General features: G+C 37.9%; 1 protein-coding gene across 1 annotated transcript in view; it reads right to left on the reverse strand.

The window, feature by feature from the left end:
• Nucleotides 1–2,642: 2,642 nt before the first annotated feature.
• LOC127413164 (FERM and PDZ domain-containing protein 4-like) overlaps nt 2,643–23,187 on the reverse strand; it is a 126,951-nt gene continuing 106,406 nt past the window's right edge. The window contains exons 3-8 of the mRNA XM_051650046.1: nt 9,070–9,178; nt 8,402–8,556; nt 6,832–6,934; nt 6,613–6,658; nt 4,923–5,027; nt 2,643–2,711 (exon numbers count right to left, since the gene is read on the reverse strand). Coding sequence (XP_051506006.1) covers nt 2,643–2,711; nt 4,923–5,027; nt 6,613–6,658; nt 6,832–6,934; nt 8,402–8,556; nt 9,070–9,110 — 519 coding nt within the window. The 5' untranslated portion in view covers nt 9,111–9,178. The remainder of the gene's footprint in view (nt 2,712–4,922; nt 5,028–6,612; nt 6,659–6,831; nt 6,935–8,401; nt 8,557–9,069; nt 9,179–23,187) is intronic.

Genomic DNA, 23,187 nt, shown 5'->3' on the forward strand with positions numbered 1-23,187 from the left:
CTGAAAGAGACAAAGAAGAGAGAAAGGAGAAGGCCTTCATTGAACCTTGGATAGGATTTTCAGAAAAACAACAATAAAACACTGAAGGTCAATACAGAAAATCTAATAAGCTCTAAAGTAGGGAGAGAGAATGTAGAAACACATGAGAGGACTTTGGATGGAAAACTGTAGAAATAAGGATAAGCATATCAGATCAAATGGTTATTTATCTAACTTATTCACAATAGTTTAACTGAAATCAAATATATTACCAAAACTATACTTTGGCCAGAGTATGACTGAGTAGAATTAAGTTGTGATCATACAGCTGTTTACACAACATCCACCAAAAATATGTTTTCTCTAAAAATGGGAATGTTCAGTTGGACACATTTCACCTGCAGCATGTATTTGCAGCTAAAGAGGAAATTTTATTTAAGGAATCTTTCTATTTCCAACAAGCAAACAATTAAAATTAGTTAAAGGTGCACTAAGTAATTTTTTGTTTATATTTCACTTATTCATCTTCCTGGTTTCATAAGTGTCAATCGCCAAAACCCTTCGGCTGGCCAGAGATGCCAACTCCAATCATCTGTCCTTATCTTACTAGACCTGTTGGCTGCCTTCCTCTCCACCTTCTCTGATCTGGGCATCACAGGAACTGGACTTCACACAAAGCTTACATCTCAAAAACCACGTAGTCATGCAGATCCACTCTTTAAAACATCAGAAAAATCAGACTCTACCTGTCAGAATACGCTACACAGCTCCTGTTCCAGGCTTTTGTCATCTCAAGATGAGACTACTCCAATGCTCTCATGGCTGGCCTACCAGTTAGCACTTCCCGGATTAAGCATCTACAGATGATATAGAACACAGCATTTCTGGTCTATAACCAACTGAAAATGGCCCACATCTCACCCTTCTATGTCCCTCCAGAGGTGCTTTTCAACCATCGGGCTGAGCGGTTCTCATTGCGGAACTGTGCCGATCTGTACCAATTGGGGCTTGTTGACACTGTTACGGTTTCTTTTTCCACTGTCGTGATGCAAAATCAGGATTAAAATGGACTGAGTGAGCAAGTGACCAATTGTGAGTTTCCACGTAATAAAGGCATTTCACCAGCAGAGTTGAATATGCTTAGCTAACTGTGCTAAGAAATCTGGGATGGGAACTTTTTTTAATCTTACCGTACGGAATTATGCTCAAGTGGAAATGCTGCTGGAATTGCTACTCATTGTACTCAGAACGGTTCCGCCCGATGGTGGAAAAGCTTTATGTCTCTACCCGTAGCTGCCCATATCAAATTCAAGGCTATTCTGATGCCATCACAACTTTCGAAAAACACCTGAAGACACGCCAAATCCAAATCAGCCCATTCGATAGTGGTCTTCACTTTCTGAAAAAAAAAAAAATGGCTAAACTGCACCTTTTAAGGTACGAGGGCCAACACTGGTGTGGTACCCTGGTTTTAGGTACATAATTGAACCCTTACAGAGAAAAAAAGGTACTGTGCAGGTATGTTTTTGTTCCCAGAGGAACAACTCATATAAATGTATCTTTAAAGGCAAACTATTGGTCCTTAAAGGGTACAATTATGTACCCAAAATGAGTTATAAACCCTAACTAGAGGTACAAAAGAGTCCCCTTGAGGGTACCATCCCAGTGATGGCCCTTTTACCTTAAAATGTACAGTTTTTTTTCTGAGAGTGTTGGACTTGAAAGCTATCAGTGCAGTGTACAAATGCAATCATAAAAATACCCTATTCACATGGATATTTGTCAGTCATGATTAATTTATTCAGCATCCAAAAGTGACGGATAATAGAGTGGTTACCAAGATAAAGTCAGTAGTATTCGCATGATCTCAACATCGCATGTGACTTTACATAATTAAACAGATTCGTTAAAAGAACTTCTTAAGTTACTTAGTGCACCTTCCAGTGAAACTTTTAAGGCATCTGTTCCATACATCATTTTCCTCTAAATTTGCTGTGGCACTGCATCAATAAAATTGAGGTTATTACTTTCAGTGGCATTCTAACTTCAGCATCATATTGATTTGCACCAGGTGTCTGCCCAGATTTTACTTGGGAAGTACTTTCTCTCAGCTGTCCAATGATCTTTCAATGAGCATCATCAATAAAATTATCTAATGAAATGCAGACATTGAATAAGGTCTGATATACCCAATAAAGTTTTATATACAATTATTAACGTGCAAAGTATTTTTTGCAGTTTAAACTCAAATACACAATGGAAACAAATAGGCAAACATCAATTTGGAGGGTCAGTGGGGATCATGTGATGAAAGGTGATGACGTGAGCAGGTTGGCTAGCTCATCCATTCAATGCAATCCCAATCAATTGCACTCTAACTACAGAGCAAGATGATGTGGCATGAATAATAAGTCCCACGTTGGCATTTGTCTTTAAGCCTAACCCCCTTAATAAAAGGTAGCAGCTTATGTACTCTGTGCTGACTGGCGAGTTTTAATGAAGAAAGCCCCGCTGGCCCCTGCTGATCACACAAGATGGATTGACATGATTAGAGGAGGCTCGGGTGAGGGTAGTTTGATCTTTACCGATTTTGGCCTTCTAGGCCTGATCAGCATGTTTCTTCTTCCAGGAGAGCTGCACACCCCTCCCATCGGTCCGCTTTATTAAATTGGTGCGACCAGCACCCAAGGGTGTAGTGTGGACTCTTCCTTGCTCGCAAGGCAGATATCAGACTGTATGGGACATAATCGATGGACATTGACATTAACATGGGTGCTATCGACCCATGTTCACCAAGAGGAGATGGCAGCTGTAGTGCTAATGAAAGGCTACGAATGAATGAATGTCTAGTAACAACATTAAGGCTTATGGGGATGCTGCAATCTTTCTCTAGGTGCATTTTTATCTTATGGCATTACTCCAAAGCAGGCTGGAGCTGCGACAAGGAACCTGACGCCACATTTATCCGCGTAACTCTGTTACCCAAACACTGTAATCAGAACCAGATGGAATTAATCCAAAAAATCCTTGCCATTAGAATTTCCTTTTGTAAAACCCATGAATTGCTTCAATTCAGAGACCTAGTCTTAAAGCTGGATTACACTGCCTGACTATCAAGTCGATTCAATCCGATCCCAAAATCGGGTGGTAACAGACGCCCTCCCGTTCTAGGAAATGCATGACAGGTGTAAACAAACATGTGCAGGAGCATTGCTGTTATTATTACTGCTACTTTGTGTTACCGAGTCACGAAAGTCGGGTCAAACACATTTTGGTGCGATCTTGGGTGGAAAAACGTGGCCAGTATTTTCTTTAGAAACTGCAATGCGAGTTGGAGGTGAGTGGTGTTAAACGTTAAGCTCCACTTTGAATGCTGGTTCGCCATGTCCATTTCTTGAGCTCCGATGCTCCACGGGCTCAATTTCCATTGGCTGCTCACCGTATGACTTCAGACTTCAGAGCTATTAATAATAGTACACTACAGGATTTCCTCTGTAGTCATGGAAAGTCGGCTAAAAAATATAAATAATTTTTTGATGTCCTCCGACTACATGGAATCGCAGTCATGAAGGTAAAAAATCGGAGTCTGTGTCCATCATAGACTGTGTGATTCTTTTGTGAAATCTGTCAACTCTGACTGTCCAAAAACCTGTGGAATGGAGCGGACTATCTTCGACTAAACCTAACTGCAAATCAGGGCTAAAATCTGTGTTAGAAATCAAGGCTGGATCGGGGGGAGTGGGGCTAGGGGGCATTGACAACCTAGATACCCCCCAAGAAAATTCCAATGTTGCCCCGTGATGATCAAGGGAAACACATCTACCCCCCAGAACCACGTTCAAAATGTAAGTTCGCATCCTAGTATCGGCCCTGGTTAAAATCATGTAGTGTAATCCAGCCTTTAGCTGCAATACTATGGCACCTGTTTATAAGTCAGTTGCATTCTCAAACCATAAAGTCTCAGCAACCAAGACAAACAAACTAGAACTCATATGTTATTCATAAAGTGAACATCTGTCTAAATCTTACCGACTGGCTTCTATGTAAATCTACTCTGCTGAAGAATTTCAGACAGGGAAACACTAAGCCAAGCCAAGCATAGTCAATTTAAAATCCTGTGTTTTCATAAATGCACTTTGATGCTCTTGTCAATATCTTTCTGACTGGCTTCTATGTAAATCTACTCTACTCTCAGTTTTTCAAACAAGAAAAACTACAACCCTTTAATTCCAGCCAAACCAAGCAAATTCCAAGTCCTTTGTTTTCATGCAAATTTTGGTGAGGAAGATGGAGCTAAAGCTAAAGCGCAAAGGTTTAAGTTTTTTTTTTTTTTTTAGCTTCTAAAATGTCAACCACATAGATTAATGGGAAACCATTGGAGAGGGATTTACGCATTGCCCCTCTGAGTTATAAACCTGCAGTCTGATGAAATGGGATGAGCAGGAGATGTGAAGTGAGTCAGACTTCAATATTGAAACTCTGAAATGACTGCCATTATACACTCTCAAAAGGAGACCAATACAGATTGACGCATTCAATCTCTTATTTTGAAATATGAATAACCATAACAAATGTGGTGATATTACAAACAGACTGTGAAGTTTAAAAATACCTTTCAGTCATAAACCAATAGTCATTCAAGGTTCTCTCTAGTCGTAGTTTCTGTAGCTGACTGGCAGAGCACAGTTCAAATAACAGCAAGGCAAGGTCCTAGGTTCGACTCCCAGGGAACACATGTACTAATAAAGCTGTATAGCTTGAATGCACTGCAAGTTACTTTGGATGAATATTTCTGCCGCATGAATGAATAAATGTAGTCACACTGTTCAGTTCTGGAGCCTTTGGTGCCAGTGAGTGTTCAACAGCTCTCATTTCAGCACATATAGCCGTGTTAGCACAGGGATGACTGGGGTGTGATGTAAGCGGAAGGCAACAGCACATACTGAGTCTGGGTCGCTGATGGACACTTGCTCTGAAAAGCGCACTTTGGGGGGATTGGTTCGCAGTCGAGCTTTCTTGGCTGCACTTATGAAGGCAGATTTAGGTGACTAAGGAAACAAAATAGAAAGACAAAGGGAGGGAAGGTAGAAAGAGAGAAACAGAGGCGACAACAATGTTTAAGAATAGTTTCAGGCAGAGCAAAAGCTACAAAACCAATGGTCTGGTCTTGATTTAAAAGGTAATTAATACAAATTAAAGGAATAGTTCACCTTAGAATGCTAATTTTACCAAAGGCTCGCTAGACCAAGGGCTATCAAGCTCCATAAGAAAAATGAAACAGCATTTTCTTGATGAAACCTGTCAAGATAATGTCCTGCTCATATTTAACCCCAAATCAAAAAAACAAACAAAAACATATATATTTATATAATTATAGGACCATTAAGATTTTTTTACATTGTGACATAATTTTCAGGACACTTAAGCACATTTTACCCCCTATTTTTCATTATTGTATCACATCTGGACGTTGTACTTATACTATTCCCATTGTTTTCAATTATGATTCTGTATTACAGTAAATAACATGCTGTTGTGCATTGATTTTCTTTATTAAAATAAGTGAAATGAAAGGCAGAACCAAGGACCTACTACTATGACATGTAAATAGCCCTAAAATATGCTTAAATTTCCAAATGCAAAATATAAATTGGTTAGGGTTAGTGTTTGTTTAATATTTGTTTATTTAGATTTTGCAGTAAAATAGGTCCAGGACATTTTCTTGACAGGTTTCATGAGAATCACCCAAAAAGTAGTCCATATGACTTGTGTGCTATATTCCAAGTCTTCTAAAGCCATATGAGAGAGACACTGATATTTAACCCTGCTATGGTATTCGGTCATTTTTGACCGAAATAATTTTTCAGTACAAGACTTGGTGACTTTTCCTCCATTTGTGACATACAAAAAAAATAAATAAATTGGGCTTGATTCAATAAGTCTAAGTGGTCATAAAAAAAGTGACCCCTTTGTTATTCGCAGTCAAAATTGACCGACCATTGAAAATGAATGGGAAAGACATCTTATCTGATGCAGACATATGGAATTAATCACATTTATCATATTGTCTTCATGTTTCAACTTATAGAAGTGTAGGTTCTGAATTTTTTGTTCAAAAATTTGCTTATTTTTATATGCAAATTATGGTAACATTTAGAAATTTACATGTAAATAAGATCAAAATAGCATACCCTTCCGATCAAAAATGACCATGAATACCAAAAGGAGGTGACCTTTTTCAATACCATAGGAGGGTTCAATTATTCACTAAAAATCTTGCCATTCATTGTACCTCTTAAATCTCATTTGCACCTATGATGACAGATTCTCATAATGATTTTAATTTTTTTGGGTGAACTATTCCTTCTGTGAACAAATTTCAGCTAGACATTTCACATTACAGTTTCACTACTGAGCTATAGTATTGACATTATATAATTACTGTAGGTACATTTCATTATAGTAATTATTGGGTTGGCACAAACCAGATCATGTTTTCGGTCATAAAACTCCAAAATCACTGGAGAATTCCAAAATTCCAATTAAAGTCATGTATAGATGGCATTGACTTTAGTATAGAAACTGGTGTATGACATATTTTTTAAATGTACAAAACAAAATATCCTGAACTACCTGTTGCGGTTGCAGCACCGTAAGAACAATGGAGTCTTTGCAGTGTCTGCAGAAAGCAAAAGACATTATGGGAAGTGAGTTGCAAAATACAAAAAGAATCTCTTATCTGAAATGAATTCTCTTATCTGATGCAGACATATGGAACAGTAATACATAAAGCAAAGTCAGTTATGCGTCCTGACAAGGCCCCTCCCCTCTGGTGACAGTAAAGGGTGTTACCTTACAAGGTCTATGACTTTCTCCCTGGGCGCGTCGCTCACAAGCTCTTGGTTGATGGCGAGGATCTGATCTCCAGGGAAAAGCTTGCCACTTGATGGTCCGTCTGTAGAGGAGACATGTCAGAAACTTGTGTCGTTCTCAGTGGCTGACAGAGTACATTATTTAAAGCATCCTTAGGGGCCATTCAGACCAAAAACGTTCATGTGCTTCAGAAACCTAAGACAGCACAATGAGCAGAGCAGGTGTCTCGAGAAGCAGTTTTTAAAGTTGAAGTTTTTTTTAAACTTGACACAGCGTCTAAAAATGCGGCACTCCTACGTGAGGAACTGACAAAACAGCAGGATGCAGCGCATTGGTAAAGACGTCCGTCTAGCGCATGTTCACATATTTCAAAACAATTAAAAAAACAAGTTCATCTGTATTTGTAGGCCACATCCACACTAATAAGTTTTCGTTTGAAAACAAATAAATGTTGCTGCGTTTACGCCCTCTTATTCACACTAGAACGGCATTTTACTCCGCTTAAAAGTATCTCCATTGCCGCATACTTTTGAAAAGGATAATGTTAGGAAACAAAACAAAAAAGTTTTCATATGAAAACGGATTAGTAGCCTTAAGGCCTTTTCAAGCCGGAGGTGATGTGATTATGCGAAGCGAATTACAGACGAATGGCTATTTCACATAGAAAGCGATGTGAATGTTCGCGGTTAGCACATTCATGCCTTTACAATAGATGGCGCTAATTGGCAAGCAACTTTACCCCAGTATGGTAGGTGGAGCAAAGCACCTTTGAGCTGGTCCGCCCTCTGCCTACGACGCATGAGAAGAACCATTTGACAAGTTTGCAAAACAACCAAATACAAGAAAACGAGTTCTCTAGCAAACATATCGAAAGAAGTAAACATTTCTCTACAAGCTGCAGCAGTGATGACAGGTTTGTTGTTGATTTGCTCAAAGAGAAAGATAATATGCGAACACTTCACAAACTATTTCAGTTCACCTGCTGGACAAGTTGGCTGGCAGTATTAGTGTGCAGACAGTCTGAGGCATGATTAGAAAGTAGATTTCTGTCTTTCTTTCAATTAGTTAAACAATTGGTGCTATTTTAGTGCATTTCTATCTTAATACGGTGAAAGGCTTTGTTTGGAAAATGTTAATCGAGCATCATTGTTACATATTGTTTTGCTTTCCTAATAAAGAAATTTCAGCACTTTAAAAATCTGCAATTAATCGTGATTATCTATGAAAAAAGTATGCGATTAATCACGACTTTTGAAAATTTTGAATCGACTGACAGCACTAGTTTGAACACAATAATTATTTTTGTATTTCCATTTGGTGATGCTATTGGTCACACTTGCTTCAGAAGGCAGTTATAACCTATCCCTTGCAGTGAATTACCACACTTATCCTATCGGCACATCAAGTAATCACTTGAATATCTGAATTCCCATTTGACTAAAGCCTAATTTGTTCAAACATCTGATAGCCTGTAAATGAGATGAAGCTGATTGGCTCATGTCCTAGAGCCCTGAACGTTTTACCCAGTGGACAAAGACACATTTCCTACCTGCAGAGACAGAGCGTACAACGACAGGCCGTTCACTGCCAGCGATGAAACCGAAGCCGTGAATTGGATGGCGTTGGATGCAGACCTTTCGAGCTGAACCAGCAGTCAGACTACCAATGTCCATACCATCCTGACCCTCCTCTAACATCACAGAGCTAAAAAACAACACAACACAGCTTTTTATATCTCCATAATATCCATAACAAAATGTCCACTGCACATAAAATACATTGATAGTTTTCAAATGAACGGGTGAATCTCACAAAACTGTCAAGAATGGATCATATTTCATATTTCAAACGTACATTTTGCCTCAAGATAATGAAGTCTGTTTTTGAGTCATTAGGACTTATTGCATTGTATATAAAAAAAAATTAATACAAAAAAAATAAACATTTGTCCAGACAGGATGATTTTCATTATTGAATAATTTTAATGCAGTAGATTTCCAATATCTGACAAGTGTCGGAAATTAAATTTGTGAGTTGTTCTCATCATATACAAGCTCATATTCTAGTGGGTCATTAAGAGAAATGTCAAAGCTTTGTGTGCGCCGTTTGCTTTTGATGAGGTAATTTCACTTATATGTGAGAAGATAAGGCAATGATGCTATTATGTTGCATAGAGTCCTCAATTGAAATAATAGGATTATTAATAGTACACCGCACCTGTCATATTCCTCTGTGTGTCCATCCTGGACCCTGGCCATCCCCTGAGAGGACAGAACCGGACTGGGGGAACCGTTGCTGGGGCTGGCTCTGATTTGCACACATTCACCTGATTGGCCAAAGACGAGAGAAGATGAGTAATAGGTTATGAGGGGTCATATCATAAATTTTTCTCTGTGGTCCATGTATAATGTTATTACAACCCACATGAAAATCAGACTAAAGATCAAGACTGAAATAATCAGGGATCTTGTTAAAAATAAACTTCAGTTGCTTATTTCCAACATTGTGATTCTTCAGAAGGATCTGTAGAGCTGTAGGTGCTACACCTTTTGCAGTTCAACAAACTTTACCTCAGTTTAAGCGGGGTACACACAATGATTTTTACGGTCCTTTACAATCATTGCTCATCAGATTGAGCGATATGATCATAGTGAGATCTTGTGCAACATTATGTCAGACTGTAATATACACCCTAGCCAAGACTTTGGTCCCAGTCTTCCCAATTGTCAGCATTGACTGGGTGTTTTAAGTCATCTGGCCATCGTAGGAGCAGTCACACTGCAAGACAAGTACAATTTTTGACACTGCCAGAACTTCATTAGAGGCCAAGATTAATCTCAAAGGCAATTAATCGACCAACGGTGAACATGTCACACTAAGCAGCGATCAAAGACTGCCGATTATGCTCAACGACAAGATAAATCTTTTACAATCCCTGAAATTTGTCTAACATAGCGAAATCATGACCAAAATCGTACAGTGATCGTTAGTTCTTCTGGTGTTCATGAATAATAACAGACTCAGCAGGCCAAGTTTCTGAATACCCCAAAAGCGTCATTGACATGTAAACATCAATGGTCCTGTGATAGTGAATTTTGGGTTTCTGATGTCAGAAATCCAAGGATTTCAGAACGTGTCATTTTTGTAGCGTAGCTTCAATAAATTGTCTCTTTTCACTGGAGAGTAAAATCTGAGCTTTGAATGATAAAGTACGTTTTCATAATACAATGACTCTTCTATCTCAAAAGATCAAGGAATATTTGATTACTTAAGATATGATCCCAGTAAGATAAGAAGCTCTTCTTGGATTTTTGGTTTTCTAACAGGTAATATTCAAGATGTTCTGGAGGGGCAAATTGTTACTCAGTGCAGCTATAGTATAACCAACAAACCAGTAATTCCAAGTGTGTCAGATTCACAACTTAGAATTGATTTCCAAATGTTGGTAATGTTTAGGCAACCTGACTTTACACCAACGTGTAGGGTGAATTTATTCACTGTGCTTCAGCCAAACCAGTCTCAACACAAGTTGTAATAATTAGTATTAGATAAAAAATTGTTGGCTCGAGTAGACTTTTATTCCCATAAAGAAAAATCTTTTCTTAGTTTAACCCCTAACACAAACCCTAAACCTAACTATAATTTTAATAGGAAATAAAAAGAAAACATCAGGTGTGGAACGAGATGAGGAAAGCATAATACAGGTTACTGACATACATCAGTCATTTTTATAGCGTAAATAAATATGGAATGAGTCACCAGATTTGTTTACAAATATTTCCTTTCTTAAAATAAAGTGTTGGATCGGAGTATGGATGTGCTAGAGTGGTTGACTACAAACTTTAATATTTTTTTTCCCTTTTTCACCCAATTTGGAATGCCCAATTCCCAGTGTGCTTTTAAGTCCTCATGGTCATGTAGTGATTCGCCTCAATCCGGGTGGCGGAGGATGAATCCCATTTGCCTCTGCATCTGAGACCATCAACCTGCGCATCTTATCACGTGGCTTGTTGAGCACGTTGCCACGGAGACATCCACCGCGGCATCTGTGCTCAACTCACCATGCGCCCCACCGAGAACAAACCACATTATAGTGATCACGAGGAGGTTACCCCATGTGACTCTACCCTCCCTAGCAACCAGGTCAATTTGGTTGCTTAGGAGACCTGGCTGGAGTCACTCAGCACACCCTGGGATTCGAGCTAGCAAACTAGCGAACTCCAGGGGTGGTTGCCAGCATCTTTTACCACTGAGCTACCCAGGCCCCCTAAACATTAATATTTTTAGTGGTGGTGGTTTTAATGGGAGACGCAATTCTCAAATTAATTGAGAGATGCAACTTCTTAGAGAGTGTTTTGCATGATTATAGCTTGCTGTGGTTAACAGTAAATAAAAGTCAGCACAGTAAAACCTTCTGCAAGAAGTTTTGTCTCTTTAATGATTTAGATTTAGTCTTTTTATATGCTGTTACAGCAATCAAAGCACTGCATCAATAACACATTACAAGAGGATCACTGTCGGACGTTAAATTCTCTTCTGTGAGTAATGTTCCCGCAGTTGTGAGGTGCTATGGAGAGATTAAAGTCTTTTGATTCTGTCTGACATTGCTTTAATAAATAGTTGCAGTAAAAAAATTTTTAACTGCTTGATCTCGTGAACTAGATGTTTACCTGCAATATTATCTTGCAGTTCTGCGCTTTTGAATGAGCAGCGAAGATCGCCCTGAAGCACTCCGGTTACACTGAAGCAAGTCTCTGCGTTCAGGATGCGCATAAGCAGTTCCGTACCATTTTTTATTGGAGCCCTTCTTATTTCTTACTCTTCTTACTTTAATAGTTGTGTGCAATAAGATGTTACGGTTATTTAGCCTATTTATTTGTTGAATATCCATTAGTTACCATGAGGAAGTGCTGAAATTTGCGTTCGTATATCCCTCTGAAATGTGTCTGACTGGGGTCATGTGAACATAACAGAGCCTAATTATACATTATCCTTAACACAGACTAGTCGACTAGTCGTTCAAACAACTGACTAACTAGTCCATTATGAAAATTGGTAGTTTTGTTCATCCCTAGATAGGAGTCAAGTGAACATTTGATTCCTGTATTGTATCGCTTTTAAATTCTGTTGATTGGTTGGTCTATGTGTGAATTAAAGTTGTACGTTTTTGTACGAGCCAAGTAATATATATATGATTCCGCCATCTCGTACGCAAGATTACGAGTTGTCATGAGACTATGTTGGTTTCAGCTGACTCTTCCATCGGCTTGTGATACTTCTTAGAGATCACACTATTTTTCTAAATATTTAATTCACATGTGACTATTATTGAATCATTGGAACTTTGTAAATTATGTTACTAGCAATGCTTGAGTTGCCCTGATAACGTCATGCCTTATATAAAAGGTTTGAGAAGGACATGAAACTGTAAGAGCTGTTGTGAACTCTTAATGGCAACACAGATGGAGAGTGAAATAAAAGATTGCAGAAAAGACTCCTTTAGTGCTGCTTTGCAGTACATTTACAAAGAAAGAGACAAAGTGAGACAGAGAAAAGATGGAGAGACTAAGTAGAGGTCTTAGTTTATGAAATGGTGACTTCTAAAAACTGAGGTTAGCATTCTGTCTAAGTCATAAGGGTTTGAAACAATATGAGGGTGGTAAATGATGACAGAATTGTCATTCTTGGGTGAACTTTTCCTTTAATACTGACGTTTGGCTCTGAATATGTCACAACAAGTCACAATCTTCAGCCGTAAAGTTCCTCCAGGCCGTCTCTGAAGGTCACGGCTGCGTCAGTGTGTTTGTTTGCCCCAGACTCTTCCTAGCATTTCTGTATATTTAAAAACTTGAGGCTGCTGTGTAAATCTGTATTTGAGGTAGTTATAACCTTACCCTCACTCCTGCCTGATGACTCATGCGCTGTAGGGGAACTAGGACGGGATGTGTTGCGAGAGCTCCATCAGGTAAGTGAGATATCTGAATGTCATGATACATGTGAATGCTTCTTAAGACCCCTGGCCAGCACGGATGGATGAGAGATTTGTACTTTCACCAAGAAGAAATCAAACGAAACAGCAGTGATTCACTGAAGTCAGGATAAGATAGCTAGCAATAAACAGGTCAGGTACTCAAGAGCATTCAGACTGTGAAGGGCTGCAAGAATCGTGTAAGTGATCTCAACCAGGAACACACAAATGTGTGCAAGTGCCTGCAGGAACGTTTTTGGCCAGTCAACTACTTGAATTGTAGATACTCCAAGAAGAATGCTCAAAATGTTGCCTGAGTGGACTGACCATAAATCATATAAAAAAAAAATAAAAAAAATACTTTTACAGCATTTATTAATCTTGGTTCGTTTAGATTTTTTACATATTTAAAACATAATCAAAAGTTATATATGTTAACATTAGTTAATGCACACTGTATTTTTATTAAATAACATTAACAAAGATTAAATAAATGCTGTAAAAAATACAATACTGTGCATTGTTAGTGCATGATGCCTAATGCATTAACTAATGTTAACGTATGGAACCTTATTGTGTTATTACAGCTGTGTTATCATTTCCAACACACCAAACAATTTTGCCCCTAAAAAAATATATATATATATATATATATATATATATATATATATATATATATATATATATATATATATATATATATATATAATTTTTATTTATATCTTTTTAATATTTATTTATTTATTTAAGTCTCGACAATAGTCTGTTGAGATTAAATATGAGACAAATTATTTTTGAAGTAAAGAAAAATCAAGGTAAATGTCACATGCGAGCAGAATATTTGTATTAGGAGTAGTTTCTAATCAAGCTGTAATTCTGCCACAGCTGAGTTTGTCTTTGAGAGAAACGGCAACAAAACTACGTCTGGTAAGAAGCCTCATTAAGTTTTTACATTGACACCTGTTTGCAACTGTAATGTTGCTTTCAGAGGCTTTATATGGAGTTAGGATGAAAATATGGTGCATTTCAAACTGTTCTGAGACCAATGCAGACAGACAGCACACTGGAGGCTAAGTCATTCACTAAATAGGGAGCAAGGGAGAATCCTATAGCTCTCTGTGCAGCTAAGTGCATTCAATCCAAACTTCCTATCAAAAGTTCAGTTTCAGGCTGCAGATGATGTTTGGATCACTCAACATGTTTGGCAGACATGGGACAATGATAATCAATACATAGATTCAGAATTTATAATGTATCATTTTATTTGAACATGCTTGCCAGTGATTGGATGATGCTGGTAATAACTTTGAATCAGAATTAATTAGGTTAATTTCTGATATAATGTCTGTAACCTCTCAAAAACACGAATAACCAACACTCCTGGAAACATAATAAACAATTTGATAAAAAAATCTGACTTTCTATAGCTTGGTATTATTTAAAATTGAGTCCCACTGTCCACATATGTTGCCATCTTTTTTTTTTTCATGTTTATTATGTGCTAGTAGTTACAAATCAAAAAGAGAAATGGAAAATGCACACAGCAGTCATGCTCGGGTCTCAGGAGGTTAAGAATTTATGACTTTTGTTTCACAGATTAAATGGGTACATGACTTCAGATTGAGTAAATTTGCTGGAGGATGCAGATACTTAGGTTGAAGGAGTGGTATTCAGGTAAACAAATGTAATTTAGAGAACATCACTTCTAATTTGGGTAAACAACCCAGAAGAAATGCTGCTGTAATTATCAGTTAGAGTTCTATCAAATATTGCAGTATCAAAGGAGGTTAGTCGACATACTGCAACATTACAAGAAGTTACACAATGTAAGAAAAGAGGAGCTGTGAGACAAGCAACTGGAGGCCACACACATACAAAACAGTGTTTCAGCATCAAGCCAACCTTTGCAGCGATGGAGACAGAGTTGTACTGTTAGGAACACACATCCCAAGGGCACTAGCTGAGTGTTGCCATGGATACAGCAGAATGAGCTGATGGAAAGTGTGGTATATGGCCGCAACAAATGATGCTCCAATCATTCTACCGTTACTAAGGCCACACACACCGTCTTCATGGTATAGTCCGGACACCTCTGCTGGATTGAAAATCTGAAGCCTAGAAGGCCAAAAAGTATGTTGAATTAGTTGAGTAATTTTGAAAGCAATCAATTTCTTCCCTAGGCTACATTCATCTGACAAGACAATGCATTTTGCTATTAAAACTGTCATCTAGAAAAGAAACCTGATCTCTTTTTAAGGCATGGACCTATTTCTACCATTGAAATTGGTCCAATATTAGTATATTTTATATTAGAAAAAGACCTGAGGCCTGATGTATAAATGTTACGTATGCACAAAATGGGCATTGAAATGTGCGTACGCAATTTCCAACGAACATATCGTGATTTATAAAAAATAAACTTGCCGTAAAAATGTGCACACTGTCCGGACACTCTTGACTGTGCGTACGCACTCTTTTACTAGTGTGTGTGAACTGGCGACTCCAACTGGACAAATAATGAGCTGAACAGACTGATTATCTCTGATATTCATTAATTTAACCACATTTAGAATAAAAAAGTACGTAGTTTAGCACTTGAATCAGAAGTAATCGTTATCAAGCCAATGGAATGCTATAATAATTTATGTAACTAAAAGGCATTCAAATACAAGCTGTAAAAAGAAAATATTGGTTTGGGATGACCTGCGTTTGGTGGACTTTCCCGTGTCATCATAGAGAAAAAACATACTGTAACTTAAAATGACAGCGAAGATTTCTTAATGTGAGATGTTCCCAAAGGCTATTACAGAGATAATGTACTGAGATAAGAAAAGCATTTGAATAAAGATTGTCTGTGATGCGCACTTGACTCTGACTGACGTGAAATGGCTTGGTCAGGGTCGGATTAAGGTACTCTGGGCCCCTGGCTTACACTTTCACTGGACCCATCAAGCCGTCTTGTGTGGGGGGTCGTGGAACGTTTGGAGCGGAACATTTCCCTATGACCATGCGCTACACGGACGCATTTCGCTGCACACCGTCTCTGTGTTTACATCAGCTTGATTTTTTGCTCACGTGGGCCCCCTAGTGGCCTGGCCCCCTGGGCACACGGCCATAAAACCAAATGGATGATTCGCCCCTGGGCTTGGTAAAGCAGACAGTATAAGACAGGCACTGCTGGCCGCATTCAGTAGTCGAACGGACCATTGAAGAGACATGTCTCATCAGAAACAGTATTGTACAGCTGCAAACAGGTACAGCAATGCACATAAAATGCAGATCAAATGTGTTGCCTGCTCCACTTCATCACAAAAATCTGACTTTTGTGCATACGCACACTTTTAGGATGAAATCTACGCAGAGCTTTATCAATGAGGCCCCTGGGCTGCTTTACCCAAAGCATCATAAGCCTAAGCAGATCGTAGAAACCATTGGCGCCAACGGTCTCTACGATCAACTTAAGCTTGCGATGCTTTAGGAAAACGCAGCCCTGTGTGGTTTGCACTCACAGGACACTTTGACACTTCTGCATAATGTGCTGGAAAAATCCATAAATCCTGTTATATTCATAAAAGAGGCTGCACACCCTCTAATCTCTCTATTCTGCTTGAATAGATACTCTTTCAGGGGCCGCTGAATGTTCTTATACATCATATATTCTGCGTAAAGAGACAGTGGTGCTCCCAGCTGCTGCATGCAATTTATTTTAAACAGCGCAATTTATTTGACCCCAAGCTAAACATTTACCTCTTCCCTCTCACAGCTATGTAAATACAAGAAGGGTGTATCACAAATCCCTCTGCACTCATTATAATCTTCCTTTTGGACTGGAATTGCCTTGTGCTTTAGGATGCATCATAATCTTACTAACAGATTCTCGGCCAGAATAAGCAGCATAGTGGATCAAATCTTGTCCCATTTTATCAAAGTTCTGCTTACGTGTTAATAGGTCCTTTATGGTTTTGGTAACCTGCTGAAATTGAGTTTGGAATCCCTTCATAGTCTCAGACTCATGATCTAAGATTATTATTGTACCTCTTGTCTATGACCTGATCATATAGACTCCCTGTAATACAGAGACACATCTTTGTCCAGGGAATTGAGCCTTTATTCTGTTCTTCATATATGTTAGTTGGACGATTTAAGCCCTTGGTATTCTTCCAACAGGAGATTCAATCTTAGATCTGAAGGCTTATAATATTGTGTTACCTCCATTTCTGATTCAAAACCTCCCAAATCATGTTACACTCAACACCACAAACACACTATCCTTTTCCATTATATCATATTTAGTGGTGTTTGCTAAGGAAAGCATCAGTATTACTATTGTTCATACTCAGGTTTAGTGATCTGAACAAACTTCAAACCCCTAAATATCAAAATTTGGTTCGTAATATCCTGCACCAATTCTGCCACAGATATGAATGAAACCTCAAGAAAGTAGTCTTCAGAAAATCTAGTTTACTACTTTATTTTGAAGAGCAAGCTTACGGTACCTTGTGCCATGCAAATGCGTGAATAGTGCTTAAATGCCTAAATATATTTTTGAATTCAGTGTTTAGTCAGAAATAATTTGCTATCATTCTTAATCTATGTCACTGTCTGCATCATATTCTGTATTTGGAATTTTTAGGCTAACAAATTTGATCTTTTAACTATGAAACATTGTTGATAACGGTATATTAATTTTTCCATTTCCTAATGTCACTATTTCCAGAATACTGGAGAGCATGTTTGATAGTCTCAGTTTTCGGTGGAGGACCACTTTCCAATGTGAATGAGACTGAGGCATAAACGTACTACTTAAAATACGAAAACCCATCATAAAAATCATACTATAAAAAAGTTTTACAGTGTCAGTGAAGAGCATGATTGAGATGAAATATGAGAAATGTGATGTAAAAATCTGAAAAATCAAGGTAAATATCACTTATGAACAGAATACTTTTATTATGTGTAATTCAGTGTTGGGTGTAATCTGATTATAAGTAACTTGTTACTGTTATCCTATTACTTCAAAAAGGATAAAAAAAGTAAAAAATTCAAAAAAGTAGCATAAATTATAACATTCTGAATTCTTATAATCAGATTGCAGTTATTGATTTTAATTGAATAATATTATGTAAAGTACATTTCAATTAATTCTTTCAAATTTTAAATTATATAAATTAATGTTTATATGTACGTCTGTTTGCGTTTCTGTGACTGCTGAAGGGTGTGAAATATAAACATTATATTTAACTTTTCTATGAATAGTGTTTTAGAAAGTAACTTAAAAGTAACTTTAATACTCAGAAAGTAATCTGATTACAATTGAATAATTAGCAATTTGTAATGGATTACTTATTTTGAGTAATTTACCCCACACTGATGTCATTTCCAATCAGGCTATAATTATCAAAAGATGCAAAAAGTGAGAACATTTTGTGTTTTTAGGATATAAAAAAAAGAAATATATATCAAATTAATTTTTTATTCACAAAATGTTATCAAATATAATTTCCACCAAAGACTCTTCTCAAACACAATATATAATTTGAGGGGGATAAATCACATTTGTTCAAAACTATTCTGAATAAATAAATAAATGACAGTATTCTCCTGTATCCATTGTTGGACATTGTAAGTAGACACATTTAATAAACTATTTAGAGTCTGAAAAAATCCACAGGGCCGAAAGTGCCCATTGTTGAAATAACAGCCGTCCCCTGAAACCACAAAACTAGAATCTTAAGTGGGAAGAAGCACATCTAGACAAGTGTGTAAATTGCTCACACATAAAAAATACCACGCATTTAAGCCTCAGACAGAAAATAGATCTCGCCTGAAGGGTTGCAGGTCAGAGAAGGTCACAGGACCTGAATGAAGCCAGAAGATGCATATGGTGCTTCGCAGACAATGATACTTTAATAAGGGGACACAAAAACCCTAAGAAACCTTATTATACCTCAAATGCACTTGCTCACAATGCATTGCAGAATTTATGGAGTGCTGACTAAATCTCTGTATGCCTCCATAAACCTCAAATATATTGACCCAAGGTACTGACAGCACATTCTATTGAAGCCAATTTGCCTGCCTTTGTCACTAAATTTTGCCACTCTTGAACTAAAGGAGACATAAGGCATGCCAATAGGGCTGTGCTTGAACTTGTATTGAAAACACATTTGGAGAGGATTAACAGCAGATTGTGGAAATAATTCAGTTATACAGCTTGAAATGTGGGACTTTTCTTTCCATGTAGCGGATGGGCTTAAAATGTTGCCTTGAGACTGAATTCATGACCTAATAGTAGTAAGCATGGCTCAAAGATCCAATCTTACTACACACCTAACATCTTACTCAGTGAATAGGCAACACTTATTGGGTTAAAATGGCATCGGCACTGGTAAACTAGATATTTTCTGAAAATAAGACTGGTGCTTGCCCATGTAAAAGTCACCACCACCATGGTAGAATGTTGTGGGTGGTTGCCAGGGTGTTGCTATGTGGTTATTAATGTGTTCTGCATGGTTGCAAGGTGGTTGCTTACTCATGCCCCAACTCTCTATGGTATTCTGGTCTTTGAATATGGCTACGGTCACTGTTTTAGTACTTAGTAAGATTGTAGGATTTTACACCAGTTGTATTGTCTGCTAGGCAGAAATCGTAAGTCTGATTTGTTAGAAAAGTAATAATAGACTGCATGTTTTGAGGTATCATTCATGTCCGTATAGCACAAATGGTACGAGACAAGTTAAATACTTAAGATTAGTATTAGACACTTTTACTATAGCGCATGACTTATAAGGCGATATATTTTAATGTTTGCATTACATAACCAACTGTATTTACAAGCTTGTTCAAGTGTGATCAAATTGTGTGGTAGCGCAACTGATCGTTGCACATGTGATGTAAAGGTAGGGTTGGTTAGGTTCTGTTAGGGTTAGGGTATGAGTCCCGAAGAGCCTGCGAGTCGACACGTGAGCCGAAAGTGCCATAAAAGCACCACAAAATGACCTGTTTGCTTCAGCGATTGTGTTTTTCATCTCACATTTGCTTTTTATGACACTATCAGTTAGGTTTATGTTTAAGGTTTAGGGTAGGGAGGTCGATTTTATTGATTTAAAACTCGATAGGTCATTAAAACCTCAAAACCTTAAAAACCTCATCTTTTTGGGAGAACATTTAACTCGCTTTTCTGCACATTTCACCTCTGAACTGCAGTACGGAAGCCCTGAACCGCACGGTGAAAAATAATTCACTAGGTGATTTTTTATTTTTTTTTTTTATTTTTTTTTAGGTGCCCTAGTGCCTTCCTGAGCATGTCCTATAAATATTTTGTTTCTCTCTCTCAAAGTTTTTTTTTCCTCTTTTTTTTTTCTCCTGAAGAGGCAACACGTGAGATTTTTAGTACAAGATTGTAGGATTTTACACCAGTTTTATTGTCTGCTAGGCAGAAATCGTGAGTCTGATTTGTTAGAAAAGTAATAATAGACTGCATGTTTTGAGGTATCATTCATGTCCGTATAGCACAAATGGTACGAGACAAGTTAAACGCCAAAGTTTAATACTTAAGATTAGACCTTACTAAACACTTTTACTATAGCGCATGACTTGTAAGGTGATACATTTTAATGTTTGCATTATATAACCAACTGTATTTACAAGCTTGTTCAAGTGTGATCAAATTGTGTGGTAGCGCAACTGATCGTGTAAAAAAAATAAAATAATTATCTCTCAAATAATTTTTTTCTCCTCAAATATTTTTTTCCTCTTTTTTTTTCTCCTGAAGAGGCAACACATGAGTTTTTTTTGTTTGTTTTTTTTGCTTGCTTGCTTGCTAACAATTAGCATGTGGTACCAACCTCTGCCACCAGGTGCCACTGCCAGTAAGCATGAGATCTTACAAGGTGACAGATGACAGCTCTGGTACTTATCAAATCTTATGTTTTGCAAATCTTGATCAAGGAAAGAAACATATAATGTTTGAAAGTCTACTAATACGTGAAATCCCACAATTAAATGAATATACCTCAGGTTACATGTGTTTCATATGGCGTTCTTTGTCAAGTGTAACAATGGGAGTTATTTCTAGTTGTCTGATGCATTCACCACCGGGTATATGGATGCTGCTATTGATAATGTGCTTTTTTAATTTGTTGGCCCATGCAAACATGCGCTAGATAGATGTCTTTGCCCGTTTTGACAACTCGGAAATTTTCTCATGTGTTGCCTATTCAGGAGAAATTGTTTTTATGAGATTTTTTTTTTATTTATTTTTTTATGCTCATGGTGTGAGACACTAAAAAACAAAATGACGCAAAGATGCACATGTGCATAGAGCAATTAAAAAATAATGGTCACTGCCGCTCATGTCGCCTGAAATTAACAACTCTTGTTGAAAATGAAAGACGCCACAGACATTTTTGAATTAGACACCCTGTATTAGACAGAAGACAATGAGTTCCTGTTCTCTGAAGGAGATTACAAAACCTAATGCAACATCTCTCAACTGATAAAACATTCAATTAACAGTTGATCTGTCATGGCTTCCCAGTCAACAACTGTTTGTATAAACACATTAACATGATGGACTGTGCATTAGCCAAGGAGAGAGTGTTTCTGTTAGGGCAAATATGAGAGGAGGGTTATCAGAGCAGATGAGGAGGCAGGAGGACATGACGAATGAGACGCTGTGACGTTCTGAGGGTGGATTCTGACAGGAACACATGTGAGTGATGAAAATGTGGACAGATCCAGCAGCACTGGCAGATGTGACCGGAATATTTTCTTCAGCAAAAGCTCTCAGACAGGGAACCATGTGGACTGTGTCTCTGTTCACTACAAATTAAATTCAACTGACAGCATTTGTGGCATAATGATGATTACCATAAAAAATAGTTTCAATTTGTCCCTCGTTTATAAAAAAACAAAACAAAAAAACTGTGCTAACAGTAACACACTCACAATGGAAGTGAATGGGGCCGATCCGTCAACATTAAATACTCACTGTTTCAAAAGTATAACCACAAGATGTAAACAATATGTGTGTTAACATGATTTTAGTGTGATATAACCACTTACAAACCATTTTAACTGTTTTAAGTTATATGCAATGTTACAACATAACGCCATTAAACCCTCTATTCTGGTTGACACTTATGATGTTTACGTCTTGTGGCTATACTTTTGAAACAGTGTGTATTTTAGCGTTTATGAACAGGCTCATTCACTTACATTGTAAGTGCCCCACTGTAACCGTAAGTTGTACTTTTTTGAATAAATGAGGGACCAGTTAAATTTGGCAGACCAGTTAAATTTGGCCTTTGGCAGATGCTTTTATCCAAAGTGACTTACAGTGCATTCACTTACATTATTATTATCATTATTTTTTTTTTCATCCCCTTTTCTCTCCAATTTGGAATGCCCAATTCCCACTACTTAGTAGGTCCTCATGGTGGTGCGGTTACTCACCTCAATCCAGGTGGCGGAGGACAAGTCTCAGTTGCCTCCGCTTCTGAGACCATCAATCCACACATCTTATCACGTGGCTCACTGTGCATGACACCACAGAGACTCACAGCATGTGGAGGCTCATGCTACTCTCCAGGATCCACGCACAACTTACCACACACCCCACTGAGAGCGAGAACCACTAATCGCGACCACGAGGCGGTTACCCCATGTGACTCTACCCTCCCTAACAACCAGGCCAATTTGGTTGCTTAGGAGACCTGGCTGGAGTCACTCAGCATGCCCTGGATTCAAACTCACGACTCCAGGGGTGGTAGTCAGCATCAATACTTGCTGAGCAAGGCCCCCCAAGGTTTACATTTTTATCAGTTTGTGTGTTCCCTGGGAATCAAACCCATAATCTTGCCATTAATAATGCCATGCTCTACCAGTTGAGCTACAGAAACACATGTTGAAATAATTTTTTTGTGGAATCAGTGTTATAGCACAAATGCTATCGATTGAGTTTAAAGCTGCACTATGTAAGATTTTTTGGTTAAAAATGAACAAATTGCCATTATTGATTGAGTACATAAACAATCAGTGTTCAAAACAATGTCCTTACCTTACCCCAATTCATTACGGTAAACCTATAAAATTAAATGTATTTTGAGCTGTTGGGTCGGATTTGGCACAAAATCGCTGGCTTATGTCGTTCATCCTTGCGTCATTACATCATGTCTGCACACACAGGAAAGAAGTGCCGGCTGTCTTATGTCCCGGCTGGAGAAGCTAACTACACTGTTTAACTCAGTTCAGTAACACTCACACAGTTCAGGACAGCATCACAGCAGTCTAGATGGATGTTTATCTGTTATACGTTTGGTGAAGTTGTTTACCTGCTATAATGCTTGGATATGTTTTCTGGTAGG

Source organism: Myxocyprinus asiaticus, chromosome 22 (assembly GCF_019703515.2).
Source record: "Myxocyprinus asiaticus isolate MX2 ecotype Aquarium Trade chromosome 22, UBuf_Myxa_2, whole genome shotgun sequence".
Lineage (NCBI taxonomy): Eukaryota > Metazoa > Chordata > Actinopteri > Cypriniformes > Catostomidae > Myxocyprinus > Myxocyprinus asiaticus.